Here is a 21,522-nt window from a genome sequence, read left to right as displayed (position 1 = left end):
AAGCACAGGCCGAGTAGATTTAGCACAATTCTTCAGGGTCCCAGGATTTTCAGAATGCTAAGTGAGCATTGGCTTTGACTTAAAGCCACCAGCTTCATTAGCCCCTAACGAGAGTCAGCCAGTCCTTCGAAGCTTTGAAGGCAGACATTGATTGCTCTCCAGCTATGAAGGTCCTGGGTGGCATCTTCCAACATAAGGCTGTTTTGTGTGCGTTGAAAAGCTGCCGTTGAGTGCGGCCACCTTCATGAGTTATCTTAGCTCGATCTTCTGGATAACCTGCCGCAGCTTCTGCATCAACACTTGACATTTCACCTCTCACATTTACATTACGGAGATGACTTCTTTCCTTAAACCTCCCAAACCAACCCCTGCTAGCTTCAGACTTTCCTTCTGCACTTCCTCACCTCTCTCAACCTTTACAGAATTGAAAAGAATCAGCCTCGCTCTGGATTAGGCTTTGACTTCAGGGAACGTTGGGGCCGGTTTGACCTTCTGTCCAGACCACTGATCCTTTCTCCACATCAGCAATAAGGCTTCACTGGACTAGCACTTTTCCTTTCCTTTGAGAACTTTTCTTTTGCATTCACAACTTGGCCAACTGGTGCAAGAGGCCAAGCTTTCAGCCCGTCTCCATTTCTGAGATGCCTTCCTCGCCAAGCTCTAGCTTTTGGTGTCAAGTGAGAGACGTAAGACGTCCTTTCCCTTGAACACGTAGAGGCCATCGTAGGGTTATTTCTTGGCCTAATTTTAATATTGTTGTGTCTCAGGGAAGGGGGAGGCCTGAGGAGAGGGAGAAAGGTGGGGGAACAGCTGGTTGGTGGAACAGTCAGAACGCGCATAGCATTTATCAGTTAAGTTTGCTGTCTTAAACGGGCTTTGTGAACGAAGTCTACAGTTTGTTTAATCTCATTTTTTTTTTCACTTTATTACATTTCCTTTAAAAACTATTTGGGTTAAATAGTCGAAGAACTTTCTCCTAAGACTATATGGAAGGTAAGCTGTGAGCCATGCACATACGAAAGAGCCTTTATTTTTCCCGTACACCTGTTCAGTAATTTGAGTGTAGAATTCTAGCTTCAAAACAATCTTTCCTCAGAATTTTTAAAGCCTTGCTCTACGTTCATCTGGCATTGAGTTACTAATGTGAAATTTGATCTTAATCTGGTTCTTGTTCCTTTGTGACAACGTGGGTTTTCTCTTCGAAAGTTTTAGCATTTATTTCTTTGTCCATGTAGTTGTGAAATTTTTCAAGTGCGGATTGCTCCGAAGGTACTTCTTTACTTACCCTGCTCATTAGCACTTGGTATATACCCTTTCAGAACAAAGGCTTTTGCTTTCCTCAACTCTGAGAAGTTTTAAAACTATTATTCTTTCTCCCTTTCTGTACCTTTTTTCTGTTCTCTCTTTTTAATTGCCTATTGGGTGGAGGTTGATCTCCAGTATTGAACTTGGTTTTTCTTCATCCACTAAGAAACGTGGCGCCAGAGGGGCTCAGACGGTTGAGCATCCAACCCTTGATTTCGGCTCAGGTCATATCCCAGGGTTGTGGGATTGAGCCCCCCCACCCCCACCCCCGTCTTGGGCTCCATGCTGAGCATGGAATCTGCTTAAGATTCTCTCTCTGCCCCTCTCCCCTGCTTGCATGCTCTCCAAAATAAAAAGAAAATATCTTTGTCTTTTTGTAATTAAATTTTTTTGTTTGGTTTTTAGTTTCCAAGAACCCCTTCTTTTTCTCTTACAGTCCCTTCTTCATGGGAACCTGTTCTTTTTTTTTTTTTTTTCTTTTTTTCTTTTCTGCTGTGTTATCTTTTAAATATCTTTGGATACGAAGTGGAACCTTCAAACATTCTCTTCTGTTCTCTGAGTCACCTCATTTGTTTCCTCTGAAGTCATTTGGTCTTTTATTTATCTTGGTCTCTTTTGCAGATATGTTCTTTGGTTTTCCTCAAAGATCTGGTGATCTTTATTAGTCCCTTTGTACTTACGAAAGAGTGACTACATTTAAGAAAGAGTGAATACGTTGATTGGTAAAATAAATGGCTGGCGTGGCTTTTCTGATCTTGTTATCTGGGGATGTTTCTCTAACAGACCTCTCCCCTGAATGGGAAGGACCGGTAGGGAGCCGAGTCCAAAGGTGTCTCTGTCATGTGGCATCTTCACTTTAGGGTTTGTGGGCAAGGAGCAGGGAGCAGGCAGTCTGACCTCCCCTCCCATGTCCCACCTGTCCCCAGGACACTACAAGAAGGGCTTGGTTCTGAGGTGCTCACACCATGCAGGGAGCTCTCCCACTTTGCTTTTCTACCTTTAGCCTAGTCTTTCTGTGTGCGGTGGGGCTGGGAGGGAGGACCAGGTAGGCGATGGGGTCTGGCTGTGCTGTTCGTAGTGGATCTGATCTCCCTGAGTACCACTCACCACCGCCTCGCTGATGGACCTGAAGCCTCCAGCCTCCTGACGCTGCACTGAGAACAGCTAGCAGGATGTGGCCTCCGCCTGTCTGTATTTTGGACTGTGGTTTCCTGTGGTTCTTCCCTGCGGTGATGACATCACTTCCCCTCTTCCAGAAGCCAGTCTGCTCTCGTCTTCTCAGTGATGTGTGAATGAACTTCTTTTCTGTGCAGCATCTTGACTGATATTTTAATGGTGTTTGGGAGGGAAGAGAGTTAAGCCTGTGAGCTAGTTGTCCATCTTTTTTTTTTTTATTTTTTTTATTTATTTTTTTTTGTTGTTGAACCAGAAGACAATTAGGTATATACTCTGGACATGCAAGTCTTATAATGTTTTACAGAGTCAGTCCGTGGTTTCTCAAGTTCTTAACCAAATATGTATTTTTACCAACTGAGGCTAGTTCTCAAAACAGTAATAAGTTAGAGGTGGTCGGGAGGATGCTGTTTCTAGTAGGAATGAGAAGTTAAAGCTGGTGTATAAATTGTCGGCACACATGACAGCGAAAACCAGAGTTTTCTATACAACCCATGTTATCCGAACAGCTCCTGAGAGCAGCACTGTATTTATTACAGGATAATGACAGGAGGTCAAGAGCACGGCTTCGGAGATTGACTAATGGTCTGTGTAAGAGCAAGGAAGCTTATAGCTTCGGATTTCCATAATGAATGATGAAAAATGATATTTTGGAGGCACATTTCAGTGTCCTGGATAATTAGAAGTATGGAATGTTGGACACAGTGGAGTTAATGGAGTCAGATTTCCTCAGCGTTCATCAGGTTCTTACACTATATGCCAGGCTTTGAGCTAAGTGCTTTTCCGTGTGGTTCATTTAATTTTTACAAATTATCTCTGTATTTATAATGCATTAAATCTTACCTCGTGGAATGCAGCTAGATTGAATTAAGTCTCAATGGTACGTGTCTGGCCAGTGAAGGAGGTGCTTTGCCCTGAAATCCCACTGCATTACGAGGTTCTGCCCTGATGGATGGGATACAGGTAGCAGTCAGGGCAGCCACTGTCCTTGTTTAGGAACGAAGAGGTTGGGTGTGAGCGGGACTGAGCGATTGGATCGTGGTCACACAGCTCAGCTGTAATAGAACCAGTTCGAGAACACGGATGATTGTCTCTGTGTAGGGTTCTCACGTGGTTGGACCCTAGGGCACTAGCATTCTTGCAGGCCCTCTGACTTCTTACGATCTGTGATTGTTGGTTCTCAGGTGCCCCTTGGCTTTGCTGTGGCGGCCAGTGTCCGAGTGGGCAATGCTCTGGGGGCAGGGAATGCTGAGCAGGCTCGGGACTCCAGCATCACCGTTCTCCTGTGTGCGGGTGAGTTGAAGCAGGTCCGCTCTCTGGCGTCCGTACGGGTTTTTGTCTGATAGGTTACGGTACACGTTTCGGAGTTTCTCTGGGGAATGGATTTATATATATGGCCTCTGCTAGAATATTCTTTAAGCCCTTTTCAGGTCACTCAGCAAAATGAAACTTCTCATGGTGATTTTCCGTTACCGGGTACCAATGAAATGGTACACTTGGTAAGACTGAAAAGTCTTCAGATTGTTATCACACGCGGGCTTGTTTTCTGACCAAAGCCTGTGTGACTGAGTCTCCATATCCCTGGACCACTGCCTCTTCGAGCAGTTTTAATGGTTTGGAATCCGAGCAGTTAGAGAAGATTCTGACTGTATAGACATCTCACCGAGCATCTTTTTCTATGAATGTGCCTTAGACAAAGGAGTCAGAATCAGGACTTCCTTGCTCTTTTCAAGAGAGAGTAATAAACACTTGTAATTGGGACATTTCTGAAATCATTGACGCCAGTCTCTCCTGAGACTGGATTTATTACTTGGGAGAACTGTCACTTCCCACTGCTGTTTCTGTATTTTCCAGGTGTCTGCGCTCTCGTAGTGGGCATTGTACTCTCAGCGATGAAGGATGTGATTGCCTATGTATTTACCAGTGACAAGTATGTACCCATCTTCTAGAAGGATGTTTTCCGTTTTATGCTTTCTTTTTTCACTGTACTTTTCTGGTTCTAAGAGGTGAGTATTTTGCTTCACGGGAAGTAGGGCAGCCAGCAATGAGAACCCCGGTACTACATTTGAATGAAATTGGACGAAGGAAGCCCATGGGCACTGTCCCCGTTCCTCCAGTACCCAATTCGTTCATTTATCGAGCCCCAGTGGCATTTCTCTTGTGCTCAATGCTGGTTCTGCTCAGAAATACCTAGAAAAAGCACATGGCATGTCCTCGTCCCCAGAAAGGCACGTCCCAGTCCAGAGCCCGCTGACAGCATGATGCCTGAATCAAAAGGGTAGAATTTATATAAACCACTGACTCAGTCTTAGGTTGAATTTTATTGCATTTTCTGTAATTCTGTGTTTGCATAGTTATTTAGATATAATGAAGTGTCTTTTGAATAAACCAGATCCTATTTATGAAAAGGTTTCAGTGATTTGCACTGTTTGCCTCAGATTACTTTCATAAAGAAACTCAGTTGAGGGGCACCTGGGTGGCTCAGTCGGTTGAGCGTCCGACTCTTGATTTCAGCTCAGGTCACGATCTCACGGTTCAGGAGTTGGAGCCCCTTGTCGGTCTCTGTGCTGACAGCTCAGAGCCTGGAGCCTGCTTCCGATTCTGTGTCTCCCTCTCTCTCTACCCCTCCCCAACTTGCGCGCACGCTCTCTCTCTCTCTCTCTCTCTCTTTCTCTCTCTCTCAAAAATAAACATTAAAAAAATTTTTTTAAGTAGCTGATTTAAGGATTTTTCTTGCTCCAAAGTCTGGGCACCCTCAGAGATTGGTCTTATTAATTGTTTTGCTCCCTCCGTACAGGTGCCATACATTCTTGTTTCTTTACATGACTCATATTTCTGGTTGAAAACTGGACATTTTTTACATCATAATGTGGCAGTTCTGGAAATCAGAACCGCCCCCACCCCCCAGGGTTTTTTTTTTTTTAATTTTTTTTTTTTTCAACGTTTATTTATTTTTGGGACAGAGAGAGACAGAGAATGAACGGGGGAGGGGCAGAGAGAGAGGGAGACACAGAATCGGAAACAGGCTCCAGGCTCCGAGCCATCAGCCCAGAGCCCGACGTGGGGCTCGAACTCATGGACCGTGAGATCGTGACCTGGCTGAAGTCGGACGCTTAACCGACTGCGCCACCCAGGCGCCCCCCCCCCAGGGTTTTTTGTTGCCGCTTGCTGGCTTAGTGGCTTTTATGAACTAATTTGGTGAAGTCTGTATTTTTTGTCCGGTGTGGCCACTAAAGTCTCTGTTGCATTAGCTTGGTGATCGGCTAATTACTGGACCAAATTTCCTTAGCTACGTGCATCCCACTTTACCTCCCGCTCTGCGGAGGGGCTCTCTGTGCACGTATCAGGGCAGCCTTCAGCACTCGGCCAGGCAGTTTACAGCTTGGCCTTCGCCCTCATTTCCTGCCTGTGCGGAGCCTCAAGTTCAGCCAGAGGTGAGAGCTTAGGCCCTCTCCGGTCTTTCTTGAGCACATACCCAGTCATATGCCTGCGTGTGGCCTTTTAGATTCCCAGGGACGGGTCAGAGCTTTGAAGCCCCTATGGATGTCTCATTGCCCAGCCTTTCCTGCCGAGCTTGTCGGTTAGTCTCGTTTGTGCCAACTCTTATCCAGTGCTTCAGGCAGAAGCACCTAAAACATTTGCCTGCGGACATCTCTCAGAGACCAGCTGGAGCACTGGCCAGGTTTGAGTCCAGAGAAATAAAGACAGCGTTTCAAGGGGAGTCTTTTGAGGAACAACCTGACAGGTGGTCTCTGTGCAAAAGAATGGCTATTCCTTGGGAATGAAGCTTTGAAAAGGTTCCGCTCCTTCTTCCTCCTCCAGTCCTGGAAATAGGGACTGTTCCTTATCAAGGTTACTGCTGAGCTGGGAGCCGGGGATGTTATTGACGTCGCCTTCTTTGTGTGCTTTGTAATTTTATGTTGAAATGACATTCTGAATATTGTAACACAATAGCTCTGGAGATTAGGTTCTCCTCCCTCCTCAGGCATTGCTGTTCTGCAGTTGTCCCGTTTGCTTAGTGATTTTTCCAAACCACTTTTTTTGTTTGTTTGTTTTACAAAGACTATGTTGCTTGTCATGTGTGGTGTCTGTTGTCTCCTCAGTGAGCCAGTGGCCTGGCAGATTTCCTCAAATGCCTTAATCCAATAAGAAAACACTTTTAAAAAGTTCTGGCTCTCTCAATTATCTGACAGGCACTGCGTGGGAAGCGGCCTCTGTGCTGGGCCCGTAGTGAACCGCCAAGGAGATCAAAACCCACAACTCTGAGTTTTGGAGCACGAGATCCTTATTGTCCAACATGCCACCAACTAGCCACACCAGGAATGCAGGCAGCCATCCCTACACCTGCCTGCCATGGGACCAGGGGACAGGAAATGGCAGCTAGTCTGTGAAACCCCAAAATTCATGGATACTTACTAGGCTCATTCTTCATGAAGCACTGCGTGCTTCAAGTTTTCAACTCGACTCCAGAGTTGTGAAAATGGTTGATTTTGACATTTCTGGCCAGTTCAATCATTGTTTTGGTAAAAGGATTGATTCTTGGAGCTTCCTCCTCCATCAGCTTCCGTCATGTCACCTGGATATAGACTTTGCATACTAATCTGACTTTTTTTTTTTTTTTCTAATTTTTTAGATGTTTTTATTTTTGAGAGAGAGAGAGACAGAGCATGAGCTGGGAAGGGTCAGAGAGAGAGGGAGACACAGAATCCGAAGCAGGCTCCGGGCTCCGAGCTGTCGGCACAGAGCCCGACATGGGCTGTGATCGCGAGATCGCGAGATCACAAGCTGAGCCGAAGTCGGACATTTAAGTGACTGAGCCACCCAGACGCCCCCTAATCTGACTTTTAATCCATATCGTAGGGTAGTTTTTTTTTTTTTCCTGGAAATCTTCCAGATGTTATTTGTGTCTTTGCACATGCTTAGGCATAGGTGAATATTTTTTATTTGGTGTGGCACTTTGTAGACTCTCAGTCCGAAGCACTGGATTTTTCTTTAGCTCTGGGATATTTATATAAATGGTAGAACTTCTGGATGAATCTGACTTGTCTCTTCTCTCCTCCTCTGTGCTTGGGGTCATTTCTTCAACTTTATCTTTCAAATTGAAATTTAGTATGTTGCCATGTCTATCTCATTATTCAGTCTTCAAACAGAATGTTTTCCTGTAGTGTTCATATTTTTTCGTTTCATTTTTTTTCCCCAATTTACTCCTTGTTCCTTGGATTCGGTGGTGGCTTTTGTGTCACCTGTTCTGCATGCTCATTTGGGTCTGTCCTTTTTGTGTGCGGGCTGTTGATTTTCTTCCGAGTCCGGTGAACACTGGGTTAATGTCTGTGTTTGAATGAAAGACCATTTTGGTTAGTAGGGATAGTGTACCATGAGGCAACTTCACAGTCCTATGGATCTATTCCAGAGAGGTCTCTCCTCTGGTGAGAGGGCTGACTGCAGGCTTTGTCTCTATTGGTGGTACCTGTTGACCAGCAACCTTCCCCTTTAAGGCGAATGGTAGGGAAGCAGAAAACTTCCTTTGGGGAGAGTACGATAGTCTGTTTCATGTATTCCAACCACATTGGCTCTCTCTTTTTTGTTTTTGTTTTTTAAATGTGTATTTACTTTTGAGAGACAGAGCATGGGCAGGGAAGGGGCAGAGAGAGAGAGAGAGAGAGAGAGAGGGAGACAAAATCAGGAGCTCCAGGCTCAGAACTGTCAGCACAGAGCCCGACGCAGGGCTGGAACTCACGCTCTGAGATCCTGACCTGAGCCAAAATCGGATGCTTTAGCCAACTGAGCCCCCCAGGCGCCCCCGTCGTGCGGGGCTTCAGACCCCTCCAGCTCTGCTGTGTCTCTCTCCAGAGTCCCAGTATCCCCACTGTCATCCCTCCCCAGACGGACCTTCTACCATATTCAGAGTTCAGAGGATCCATGAGGGGGCAAGTGTTTCCTGTGTGAACACTGGCCTTCACCTCCATCTTTGAGGAAGTGTCCCGTTCACAGAGGAAGATTATCAGCCATAGGCTGAAACCTTTTTTTTCCAACCTGCATGTTTTTATACTCCTAAGCAAAACTTTAAGAATTATCCTCTAAGGGAGCCTGGGTGGCTCAGTCGGTTAAGCGACCGACTTGAGTTCAGGTCATGATCTCGCGGTTCGTGGGGTTCGAGCCCCACGTCGGGCTCTGTGCTGACAGCTCGGAGGCTGGAGCCTGATTCAGATTCTGTGCCTCCCTCTTTCTCTGCCCCTCCCCTGCTCACACCCTGTCTCTCTTTCCTTGAAAAATAAACATTAAAAAAAAATAATAATAATTATCCTCTATAGTGGCAGCCTAGGCCATGCCCCTTTTACCCTCGATTCTAACTAAGAAAATTTAGTGAGGTTTTATTGGGTACTCGTTTTGTCAAATAGAAAAGTTGTGTTTTCACTGAATTACTGATCCGTTAGTTAGGTTTGTCAGATCAGTAGTAATTAATATACTCCATTTAAATGTAATTTTGGGGTCACTGACCACTTTCTTTTCCTCCCACAGAGATATTATTTACCTTGTGAGCCAAGTGATGCCTATTTTTGCTCCCTTTCATCTATTTGATGCCCTTGCAGTGAGTATCTGGAGTGATTTTACCCCCACCTAATATGCGTAGCAAGATTTGTTTTGCGTTTCTAGTTTTGAATTAAATATGTGATTTCATCCTTGAGAAGAGAGGGTTCTTGCCACAAGTGTTCTTTTTTTTTTTTAACATTTATTATTATTATTTTTTTAACGTTTTTATTTATTTTTGAGACAGAGAGAGACAGAGCATGAACGGGGGAGGGGCAGAGAGAGAGGGAGACACAGAATCGGAAGCAGGCTCCAGGCTCTGAGCCATCAGCCCAGAGCCCGACACGGGGCTCGAACTCACGGACCGTGAGATCGTGACCTGAGCCGAAGTCGGACGCTTAACCGACTGAGCCACCCAGGCGCCCCTAACATTTATTATTTTTGAGAGACAGAGACAGAGCACTAGTCAGGGAGGGATAGAGAGAGAGGAAGACACAGAATCCGAAGCCGGCTCCGAGCCGTCAGCACAGAGCCCGGCGCGGGGCTTGAACTCACGAACCGTGAGATCATGACCTGAACCAAGTCAGACGCTTAACCGACTGAGCCACCCAGGCGCCCCTTGCCTCAAGCATTCTTCACCGCTTGTGGGAAAGATGGGTGACGCTAGAGTATAACATCTCAAGGTAGAAGAGACCAGAGCTATCCAGCGTCCTCTTTATCTGGGGCCTGAATGCCCTGTGTGACTCTTAGCCACGTGAGCAGGCCCGTATCTACTGTATTGTCCATGGCAGGCCAGGCCACCTTCGAGTTGACTCTGGCCACGAGAGAGTCTTTCTCTAGGCTGATCTTCTGTGGGTCTGTAGGAGTTTGAAGACCCTTCTGCTGTACCCTGGGATCATGCCTTGAGTCGTCTTCCCAATTTCAGCAGTTAGCCCTCATGACTTGATTTCTAGGTCCATTTGCCACCTTTCTTTTTCCCCCAAGGAGTTTCTTCCGTTTTATTGTTACCAGTCTGAAGGTGTGATACCCGATTGAATACCAGCTGTGGTAAGAACAGTGTGGAAGAGAACAAGACGGTTGCCACCACTCTGACTCTGGGCATTTTTGAAGCCCATGGTCCCATTCCTGCTTTTCAGCCATGATATCAGACTAGTTTCTGCTGAGATTTCCATCAGTGAACCTTAAACTTTTTTTTTTTTTTAATCATACACTTACAAAATATTTTTAAGCAAAGATTTGAATAACATTACCTGTGGGTTTCTGATGAAAGCCGCTATAGCTTATTGTCGTTAACGTAACTTTAGAAGCAAAACGTTTTTATCTCTTACGTAATGTGCAGTTCTTGTTTTGAGGTAGAACTGTGTGATCACATCCAAACCTGGGATGTGTTAATGTAATATTTCTCACGAACCTGACACGAGGGTAGGTAAACGGCTATAATGGTGGTTTTGGCATTCCTCTCTTTAGGGCACCTGTGGTGGAATCCTGCGAGGTACAGGAAAACAAAAGATCGGTGCTATCATGAACGCCATCGGTTATTATGTGTTTGGTTTTCCCATTGGAGTATCTCTGATGTTTGCCGCAAAACTTGGGATAATAGGTATGTTTTCGATTCCTCAGTGATTAACCTCAAATCTCATTTGTCATATTAAGATAAGCTGCTTGAGATATCAATTAGCTGACTTAAGGGGCCCCTGGGTGGCTCAGGCGGTTCAACATCCCACTCTTGATTTCGGCTCAGGTCGTGATCTCACGGTTCGTGAGTTCGAGCCCCACATCGGGCTCCACGTTGGTGGTGTGGAACCTGCCTGAGATTCTCTGTCTCTGCCCTTCATGCTTTCTAGCTCTCTCTCTCTCTCTCGAAAATAAATAAACTTAGAAAAAAAAAAAATAGTTGACTGATAAGTAGCCCCTGCGGAATTGTTTTCTCTCAAAATAGTTACTCCTCTGCCTTCTCTGTACCAAAACCCTGGAAAGGTAGTCTTGAAAAAAGTAGACATGCTCTGTGTCCTCAGGATGAGACCAGGATTAAGTAATCACACGGTAATTCCATTTGGATTCAGTACTGCAGGCGAGAAGAACTGAGTCCTGTGAGCACCTGTGAGTTCCCTCACTGGTTGGAGGGGACATCTGAGCCTTGACGCACTCGCCAGAACTGGCTTGCCCGAAGGTAGTAATGTGTTAGCTTCAGACCCGAGACATGATGAATTACCTAGATGAAGTGAACACCATTTACTGAAAAACTGTTCTTTCCCCACTGAATGATCTTGGCACACTTGTCGAAAACTAGTTGGCCACGGATGTAGGAGTTTATTTCTGGACTCTCTGTTCTCCTCCACTGGTCTCTCTGTCTAAACCAATACCACTCTCTTCTGGATTACTATAGCTGTGTTTACTACAAAACTTACTGTTTTGAAATCAGGAGGTGTAAGCCTTGCAACCTTGTTCTTTTTTTAATTTTGTTTTGGCTGTTTGGGGACCCTTGGAATATTCCATATAAATTTGAGGGTCAGGTTTTCCATTTTTTGCAAAAAAGCCATTAGAATTTTTATCAGGATTGCATTGAATCTACAGACTGCTTTGGAAAGAATATTGCAATCTTAAGTCCTCCAGTCCGTGAGCACAGGATTTCCATTTATTTAGGTCTTTAATTTCTTACAGCAACGTTTTGTAGTTTTCGATGTTTTTTGCTTCCTTGGTTGAATTTATTCCTAGATATTTTATTCTTTTGGATGCTATTGTGAATATAATTTTTTTCATTGATATTTTAGAGAGAGCACAAGTGGGGGATAGAGGCAGAGGGAGAGAGAGAATGAGAATCTTAAGCAGGCACTGTGTGGAGCACGGAAGCAGGGCTCGATCCCATGACCCTTGGGATCATGACCTGAGCTGAAATCAAGAGTCAGACGCTCTGCTGACTGAGCAACCCAGGCGCCCCTAGAACTATTTTTTTAATTTCCTTTTCAGATTGTTCATTGATGGTATTTTAAACCACAACTAATTTTGTGTGTTGACTGTGTAAGTTTACTGAATTTATTAGCTGTAGTATTTTTGTGTGTGTGAATTAAAAAAAATGTTTTTAAGTTATTTATTTATTTTTGAGAGAGAGAGAGAGAGAGCGCACAAGCCAGGGAGGGGCAGAGAGAGAGAGATAGAGAGGGAGACACAGAATCTGAAGCAGGCTCCAGGCTCTGAGCTGTCAGCACAGAGCTGGATGCGGGGCTCAAACCCACAAACTGTGAGATCATGACCCGAGCCAAAGTCACAACTGACTGAGCCACCCAGGTGCCCCTATGTGTGGATTTTTAAAGATTTTCTACGTATTGAATCAAGTCATAATTAAATAATTTTACTCCTTTTCTAATTTTTAAATTTTATCTTTTTCATTGTGGTAAGTGTACTCTTTAATCACCATCACCTATTTCCCCCATCCCTCTAACTCACCTCCCCTTGGTAACCATCAACTTGTTCTCTATAGTTAAGAATCTATTCCTTAGTTTATTTCTTTTTCTTTTTTCTTTGCTCACTTGTTTCATATCTTAAGTTCCACATGTGAGTGAGATCCTATATTTGTCTTAATCTGACTTATTTTGCTTAGCATTGTGCTCTCTAGCTCTATCTATGCTGTTGCAAATGGCAAGATTTCATTCTTTTTAATGGCTGAATAATACTGCATTGTGTGTATATATATCACATGTTCTTTATCCATCCATCTATTGATGGACACTGGGTTGCCTCCATTATCTTTGCTGTTACAAATAATGCTGCAATAAACATAGGGGTGCATATATCTTTTTAAATTAGTGTTTTCGTTTTCTTTGGGTAAATACCCGGAAGTGAGATTGTTGGATCATAGGATAATTCTGTGTTTACTTTTTGGAGGAACCTTCGTACTGTTTCCCTGAGTGGCTGCACAGATTTGCATTCCCACCAGCAGTGTATGACGTTCCCTTTTCTCTACAGGCTCACCAACACTTTATTTCTTGCCTTTTTTTTTTTTTTTTTTTTTTTTACTGTTTTTTTTTCGCCGTTTTGACTGGTGATGTCTCATGGTTTTGGTTTGCATTTTCCTGGTGATTAGTGACCTTTTCATGTGTCTGTTGGCCATCTGTATGCCTTCTTTAGAAAAATGTCTATTCAGGTTCTCTGATCATTTTTTAACCAGGTTTTTTTTTTCCTGGTGTTGAGTTACAGAAGTTCTTTATATTTTTTTGGTATTACCCCTTTACCAGATACATCATTTGCAAATATTTTTTTCCCGTTTGGTAGATTGCCTTTGTGGTTTTTGATGGGCTCTTTTGCTGTGCTAATAAAGCTTTTTCTTTTGGTCGAGTCCCAATGGTTTTTGCTTTTGTTTTCCTTGCCTGAGGAGAGATATCCATAAATATGTCTAAGAGATTACTGCTTATGTTTTCTATAGGGAGATTTATGGTTTGGGTCTCACATTTAGGCCTTTAAGCCATTTTAAGTTTATTTTTGTGAATGGTATAAGAAAGTGGTCTAGTTTCATTCATTTTCATGTAGCTGTCTAGTTTTCCCAACACCATTTATTAAAAATGTGTTTTCTGTTTAAGATTTTATTTTTAAGTAATGTCTACACCAAATGTGGGGCTCAAACTCACAGTCCTGACATAAAGAGTTGCATGCTCTACTGACTAAGCCAGCCAGGTGCTCCCCAAAAGAGACTTTTCTTTTCCCCGTTGTATATTCTTGCCCGCCTTTCTAATTTCAATGGATTTTATTTCCTTTTTCCTGCCTTATTATTGTGGCAAGAACTTATACAATTTTAACATTTTTCTATATTCTTCTACAGTACTTTTATTTTCAAGTTTAAAAACTGTAAAAAACTGAAATTCATATGGTGTGAGACAATATTCATAAAGAGCTTTTATGCTAACCTTTTGTGTATATAATGTCACTTAAGTTTAGATGATGACCACATAAGATATTTCCCACAAGTTCCATTCTAAACACAAAGGAGCTAAAACTTGAAGAGTTTAAGTAATTTGTCCCACAGATAGTAAGTGATGAGAAAAGATTTGAACCCAGATAATTTGCCTCCTTGGTGGTGCATGTTGTCTCTCTCTCTTTTAGCAAATTATTATTATTTTGTTTTTTTTGGAAATTATATCCTTTATCAAGATTCTAAATGTATAGGATTGTACAAAATAATTTATCATGTGCTTTTGGGGTAAGTTGTTATACGTGTTTTCTACATATATATTCACATCTGTATCTTCTGTAGCTTTCAGTAACAGTGAATTTTATTTTTGAACGTGTATTTTTTTAAGAGTGAACGAGCGAGCATGAGCAGGGAGGGGCAGAGAGAGAGGGAGAGAGAATCCCAACCAGATCGAGAATCGGACACTTACGCGACTGAGCCACCAGGCCTGAATTTTATTTTCCTTAAGAAAAAAAATAGTCTAATTAGAGGATTGACTGAATGCTTTAGTTCGTATTCAGATAGCTCCTTTTTTTCTGTAGTCAACCAGTACATTTTTACTATGTAAAAATTTTGAGTCTGCTCTTTATTCTCTGCGAAATCTTCATCTTCTAGCTATCATAAGAGCCTCCCTGTGTCCACACAAACAGGTGCTTAGTTTATCTTACTGGTTGGAAATGTTACTTGGTGGCTTAATGAGGAACTGTCTTCAATGTCATCTGTGTTTTTTTGTTTTTGTTTTTGTTTTTGTTTTTTTTTCAACGTTTACTTATTTTTGGGACAGAAAGAGACAGAGTATGAACGGGGGAGGGGCAGAGAGAGAGGGAGACACAGAATCGGAAACAGGCTCCAGGCTCTGAGCCATCAGCCCAGAGCCCGACGCGGGGCTCGAACTCACGGACCGCGAGATCGTGACCTGGCTGAAGTCGGATGCTTAACCAACTGTGCCACCCAGGCGCCCCCAATGTCATCTGTGTTTTTAATGACAGGTACAGGCTGGGGGCCTGTGGGGCATTTGATTAACGTTAGGCTGGGCTTCATTCTCTATTTGGGACACACGACTGCCAAATATTTATTACTCTCTCCTAGTGCTACCAAGCACTGTCCTAATCACCAGAGAAAATACTGTTCAACCAAATCGTAAGAGCCGCTGCCCTTAATAAGCTGCTGGGGCTTTACGATTCAGCTTTACTTAAAAAAACAAAACACACAAAAGCACTCTTATTAGACTCTAAGCTCCTTTAGAGTAAGCAACATGTCAGATTTCCCTCATTTTTTTTGTTCACTAATATACTTTTTTTTTTTTTAATTTTTTTTACGTTTATTCATTTTTGAAAGACACAGAGAGAGCACAAGCAGGGGTGGGGCGGAGAGAAAGGGGGACACAGAATCCGAAGCAGGCTCCAGGCTCTGAGCTGTCAGCACCAGAGCCTGACATGGGGCTCGAACTCACAAACTGCGAGATCATGACCTGAGCTGGAGTCGGATGCCTAATCGACTGAGCCACCCAGGCGCCCCAAATATGCTTTTTATAATTGTACATAGTGGGTTCGCAGGTTTGTTAAATAACTTTTGAAGATTTTGTTTATTTATTTTAGAGTGCACAAGGGGGAGGTGTAGAGGGAAAAGGAGAGAGAGAGGAGAAAGAGAGAGAGAAGAGAGAATCCCAGGCAGGCTCCACACTCAGCACAGAGCCCAACGTGGGGCTCAGTCTCACAACCATGAGACCATGACCTGAGCTGAAGTCAAGTCAGATGCCTAACTGACTGAGCCACCCAGTGTCCCCAAGATACTTTTAAATTATTAAAATTATACTTTAACGGCATGGAAATTTTGGGAAAATACATTAAGTGTAAACAATTAAATTACCTTTCATTACACTGCCTTGATATAATGGCAGAGGCATTCAGTGTATTTTATTTCACTATTTTAAAATTGTTTTTTATTCCGGTATTTTTTCTATTTTTCACAAATGCAGGGTTTTACTGAATGTGTAATTTTCCCCTATTCTGTGTTAAAGACGTGGTGTTTAGGACCTCTAATATTTCCTTGCATCATTTCCTTAATGCTCCCGATAGTGGACACTTAAACTGCTTCTCTATATAAATAAGATTGTGATGAGCATCGTAGGTGTATGAGTTACTAAAGTTTCTGAATCTTTCCTTAGGACGGGTTCCTAGGAATGTAATCACTTGATCAAAGTGTGTAAACTGCCCGTCCACCTAATTCTCAACTGAAGGGAAGTTTTAATCAGCATGAGTCTACAGAGGACCAGCCTCACTGTGCTTTTCCCTAGTGTGGGGCCACAGACATGGAATGAATGAATTAGTATTCCAACTCCCAGTTTATACCATGTTCCAACTCATCCCTCCACAGCTTGCTTCGTAGTGAAATTATTCATATGAAATATCTACTTTGGTACACAATGCTATTTCAGTGGCTTAAATAGTTTCTTCTCATAAATAGTTGGCATTACCATTTTTTTTCACGGATCCCTTTATATCCTCAATAAGCTTTTCCACACAGCAGTTGGAGAGATCTTTTTCAAAATGGGCTTCTGCAAGCTGCCTGGGTGGCTCAGTCAGTAAAGCGTCCAACTCTGGATATCAGCTCCATCATGATCTCACCGTCGTGGGGTTGAGCCCCGCATCTGGCTTTGTGCTGAGCAGGGAGCCTATGTGGGGTTCTCGGTCTCCCTCCCTCTCCCTCTCTCCCCCTCCCCCACTGGTTCTCTCTCTCTTTAAATAAATAAACATTAAAAAACAGAAAAACCCAAAGTGGGCTTCTGAAAACCTCAGGTCTCCCATCCACAGATGCACACACCAGTCTTAAGCCCTTCGGTGGTTCCCATTAGGGTTGGAATCAAACCCCGATCTTTCTGGGCCCAGACGCCCATCATCATGTCCTGCTTCCCTGACCTTCTCCCCTCCACTCCGTCGCTCCCCTGCTCCTTCCCAACTGGCCTTCCCGCTCCTGGGACTTGCGGGCCGGTTTCCCCTGGGCCAGGCCTGCTCTTCCCTCCGCCTGCAGGGCCTGTCCTGTCACTGTCACAGCGGGCTCCTCGCCCTCGCGGCCACCTGCCCGTCTCCCTGCCTCTGGGCCGCAGGCCACCCCTCCAGCGCTCTGCCCAGCGTCTCCCACGGCCCTCACCACCCTGCCAGCCGTCACGTTTGCTCCCTTGTTTGCCCCGTGTCTCCCCCAGCAGCACAGAAGCTCCACGAGGGCACTGATCCCGTCAGCCTGTTCGGTTCTGTGTTAGACACAGCACTTCAGGCAGCGCCCGGCACAGACAAAGCCAGTAAATGTTTGTTAAACAGTCAACGTATGAAGCGGCGGACACGCTCGTGCCGTTTTCACTCTTCGTGGGTCCGTTGCTTGCCACCTATGCACCCACGGTGAGCTTGAGTCTAATCCTGGCCCGAAATTGTCTCAGTTTCGGGGGAGTTAGTTTAACCGGAGTTTATCGTGTAGATCCAGAAGTTTGGGAAGCACGTTAATGACGACGGGAGCGTAACTGAAGGACCTCTGAGCCGTGACTCTCACCCTCCACCCCTAGGTCTCTGGTCTGGATTGATAGTCTGTGTCTTCTTTCAAGCCCTTTTCTACCTGGTGCTCGTCCGGAGGACAGACTGGAAGAGAGTTGCAGAGCAGGTAAGAGCGTGTCCTTGGAGAAGCGAGGCTCTTGCCTGGTCGCGCGGCACCGGAAGGACTCTTCGCGGGTCAGAATGCCGAGAATGCCACGGGCGGCGTGACTCCCTTTGACCCGTGAAAAGGGTCTAAGGTGACAGTTGGGGCCAAGAACATCCCATCTCAGCGCATTTTCCTCTGAGTGTAGGGCCAGTGCAGGATCCGCTAACTAGGGCTCAACAACAACAGCAAGGAGTTAGCTTAGGAAATATTTTGCTGTTTTCGTAGAACAGTCCTTAGAAGAGTAGTCGTCTTTTCCCCCGACTTACACTGAGTTGTTACGCGTTTTTAGGCCTCTTTTTACCGACATTTTTGGTCCGTGTTTTCCATATGCTTGAGAGCACCTGTGATCGGTGGGAAGTAGGTGGGGCAGAGCCATACCCTGCACGGAGAGGACAGGCTCTTGACTCAGTGGGCATCTCCGTGTTGAACTGTGAGCCCCGTTTATTCTGTCGAGGCTTGAGATGGGATGGATGGGGGGCCGGCTTAGGGGCGGTGTCACCGATGAGGAGACGGGAGGATGAGCTCAGGTGCGCCAAGCGTCACTGCTTACCTCTTGTCCCCCCTCCAGGTTTCTCACGGCTTTGGCTCTCCTCATCGTGATGTATGATGTCTTCCGTAGCATAGTGTGATTCGTGGAGGAAGTGAAGTGTACAGGGTATTAAGTTGGGCCATAAACTATCCTTATGTGATAACACCGTTTGCCTTTAGACTTTATTCCTCCTATCAGTGCTTAGGAACGCTGACGTGCACAGTGCAAAAAATGTTACATTTGCAACTAGAGCAGCAGGTGGCTTTTCACATTATTGTGAGCAGAGCACTGGGGAGAAGAGTGGTTGTTGAGTGTTACATCGTATGGTCACCGGCATTTCAGGCCCAAAAAGGACCGTGCTGGATGGTGGAAACCTTTAGCGATAGCTTGCATGAAGTTTTAACACGAGTACTAGCTTAACCTGACTTGCGCTTTGTCCACTTACATGCCACTTGTTCTCAGGCACAGGTTCGAGCTGGTGTGAAAGGGATCAAAGAGGCCACGCCTGCACCAACAGGTAACAGAGGACATGGTCTAGTGCACTCGCTCTGCCTCGAGAGCCTGAAACGGGTTAGTGTGGCCAGAGTTGCTTAGTTTATGAGAGCCTGCTCTCTTGCATAATAAACCTTGTCTCTGCCTTTATTAGAATGGGGAGATCCACTCTGGGTTCTCCTGTGAAACGCTCTTCATGTAACTTCACACGTACCAGCCGGTAACTGACGGCATCGTTTACGATGCATTCTTGTGCAACTTCCCATAATATCCCTTTATTTCTGAACCCCCTACGTAAGTGTATGCTCCACTGTTCTCTGCAATCAGATCTGCCCGTGTTGGAAAAAGAAGTCACCGATGAAGTGATTTTACCTGCTATCGTCAGATCCGAGAGCCAGACCCTGCAGCTAATGGTGATAGAAGAAAACAATCAGTATGCGGTGGCCACCGTTGGGGATGTTTTGACAGTGAAGCAGCTGATTTTCTATCGTGGAATGGCTCTAGCTGTTGCTGTTGTTGCCCTTTTAGCAGGAATTTTCATAAGAGTTTTTCAGTGAGCCTGGCTAAAATAGAAGAATTAGCAGCAGCCCACACACTAGACGTGATAATTATTGTGATATATGAAGCCTGGGAGGTGACCTCCCAGTTGTGGATGGAAAGGATATCAGTGATGTTTTCTTAGTTATCCCGAGAATCTGCACCATCCTGTTGGAGATCACGAAAGGAGTTCTAAGTTTCTCCCGAACGTTTAACTCTATCATGGGTGGTGAGTCTGTGGATTTGATATTCCCTGCCCTAAGTGTTCTGTACTCTTGCACTGAATATCTTCTTTCTTTTGGGAAATTCGTTGCCCTCTAAACTTGATGGCTGATCAGTTTTGTTTGTATTTCTAGGTTATCGTATTTAATCTTGTTAGTGAGTATTAAGTGCCTGTTCAAGTGCTGTCTCAGGTATTGCCGTATAAACTTTTATAAAATAAACACCTTAAAATTGAAAACGTGTGCCGACGTGGGGGTGCCCGGGTGGCTCAGTCGGTGAAGCGTCCAACTTTGGCCCAGGTGGTGATCTCACGGTTCGTGAGTTCGAGCCCCGCATCGGGCTCTGTGCTGACAGCTTGGAGCCTGGAGCCTGCTTCAGATTCTGTGTCTCCCCCTCTCTCTGTCCCTCCCCAACTTACGATCTGTCTCTCTCTCTCTCAAGATAAATAAAAAAAAAATTGTTTTTTTTCAGTGTGTGCTAATGATATTATAAAATCTATCTAAATGATAACTTTTAGTTTTCGGCTTTTGAACACATTTTTTGTGGCAACTTTCCTATTAAAGAATCAACATCTGGGGGCGCCTGGGTGGCGCAGTCGGTTAAGCGTCCGACTTCAGCCAGGTCACGATCTCGCGGTCCGGGAGTTCGAGCCCCGCGTCAGGCTCTGGGCTGATGGCTCAGAGCCTGGAGCCTGTTTCCGATTCTGTGTCTCCCTCTCTCTCTGCCCCTCCCCCGTTCATGCTCTGTCTCTCTGTGTCTTAAAAATAAATAAACGTTGGAAAAAAAAATTAAAAAAAAAAAAAAAAAAAAAAAAAAAAAGAATCAACATCTGGGGGCGCCTGGGTGGCGCAGTCGGTTAAGCGTCCGACTTCAGCCAGGTCACGATCTCACGGTTCGTGAGTTCGAGCCCCGCATCAGGCTCTGGGCTGATGGCTCGGAGCCTGGAGCCTGTTTCCGATTCTGTGTCTCCCTCTCTCTCTGCCCCTCCCCCGTTCATGCTCTGTCTCTCTCTGTCCCAGAAATAAAAAAAAAAAAAAAAAAAAAAGAATCAACATCTGTTCTCTCCTGCTGCTCAGCTCCCCAAATGCTGGCAGTTACAGCTGCTCCCATCCAAGCAGATTTTTAGGGTCTCTGTGGGGAGTTTGAGCAGCCCAAATAGAAAATCCTAAAAAACATTACTAATATTGGGGATTCCCTCCACGAAACCCACCGGATGAGCCAGAGTGCAAGACATTTATAGGGAAAGAAAACTTACATCCTCAAAGGGCCAATACCAAATATTGCAACCGTGATCTAGGACAGGATGCTATAGAATAAGACAGGAAAGCTTTTGAGCTAAAATTCACATAACATGAAACGAACCAGTTCAGGTGTATAATTCAGTGGCATTTTGTACATTTCATACTCTTGTGATTTTGTGTTGTTTTTTTTTTTTTTTTAACTATGATACCATCTGAGTGGCTGTGAAGTGTCTCATTGTGGTTTTAGTTTCCATTTCAAATGCAGATGACAAATGGTGTTGAGTATCTTTTCACTGGGTTGTCTAGCTGTCTATCTTCTTTGGAGAAATGTTTGTTCAAGTCCTTTGCCCATTATTTTTTTAAGTTTGTTTATTCTGAGCGAGTGTGTGTGCGCAAGCAGGGGAGGGGCAGAAAGAGAGGGAGAGAGAGAGGATCCCGAGCAGGCCTGGTGCTGTCGGCGAGGAGCCCAATGCAGGGCTCGATCCCACCAACTGTGAGATCATGACGTGAGCCCGAAATCAAAAGTCAGATGCTTAACCAACTGAGCCACCCAGGCAACGCCCCCGCCCCCACCTCCACCTTTGCCCATTTTTGAATTGAGTTGTCTTTTTTTTTTTTTTTTTTAACATTTATTTATTTTTGAGACAGAGAGAGACAGAGCATGAACGGGGGAGGGTCAGAGAGAGAGGGAGACACAGAATCCGAAACAGGCTCCAGGCTCTGAGCTGTCAGCACAGAGCCTGACGCGGGGCTTGAACTCACAGACGGGACCGTGAAATCATGACCTGAGCCGAAGTCGGACGCTCAACCGACTGAGCCACCCAGGCGCCCCTTGAGTTGTCTTTCTATTGTTGAGTTGTTGA

General features: G+C 44.7%; 1 protein-coding gene across 1 annotated transcript in view; it reads left to right on the top strand.

Moving 5' to 3' along the window:
* Window positions 1-19,532, top strand: part of LOC115501668 (multidrug and toxin extrusion protein 2-like) — a 59,387-nt gene extending 39,855 nt beyond the window's left edge. The window contains exons 10-16 of the mRNA XM_032591204.1: window positions 3,663-3,771; window positions 4,333-4,408; window positions 8,998-9,067; window positions 10,474-10,606; window positions 17,505-17,599; window positions 18,630-18,684; window positions 18,987-19,532. Coding sequence (XP_032447095.1) covers window positions 3,663-3,771; window positions 4,333-4,408; window positions 8,998-9,067; window positions 10,474-10,606; window positions 17,505-17,599; window positions 18,630-18,684; window positions 18,987-19,216 — 768 coding nt within the window. The 3' untranslated portion in view covers window positions 19,217-19,532. The remainder of the gene's footprint in view (window positions 1-3,662; window positions 3,772-4,332; window positions 4,409-8,997; window positions 9,068-10,473; window positions 10,607-17,504; window positions 17,600-18,629; window positions 18,685-18,986) is intronic.
* The last annotated feature ends 1,990 nt before the right edge of the window (window positions 19,533-21,522 follow it).

Source organism: Lynx canadensis, chromosome E1 (genome assembly GCF_007474595.2).
Source record: "Lynx canadensis isolate LIC74 chromosome E1, mLynCan4.pri.v2, whole genome shotgun sequence".
NCBI lineage: Eukaryota > Metazoa > Chordata > Mammalia > Carnivora > Felidae > Lynx > Lynx canadensis.
Note: the sequence above shows the minus strand (reverse complement) of the source record. Positions and strands in the feature narration are given on the sequence as shown.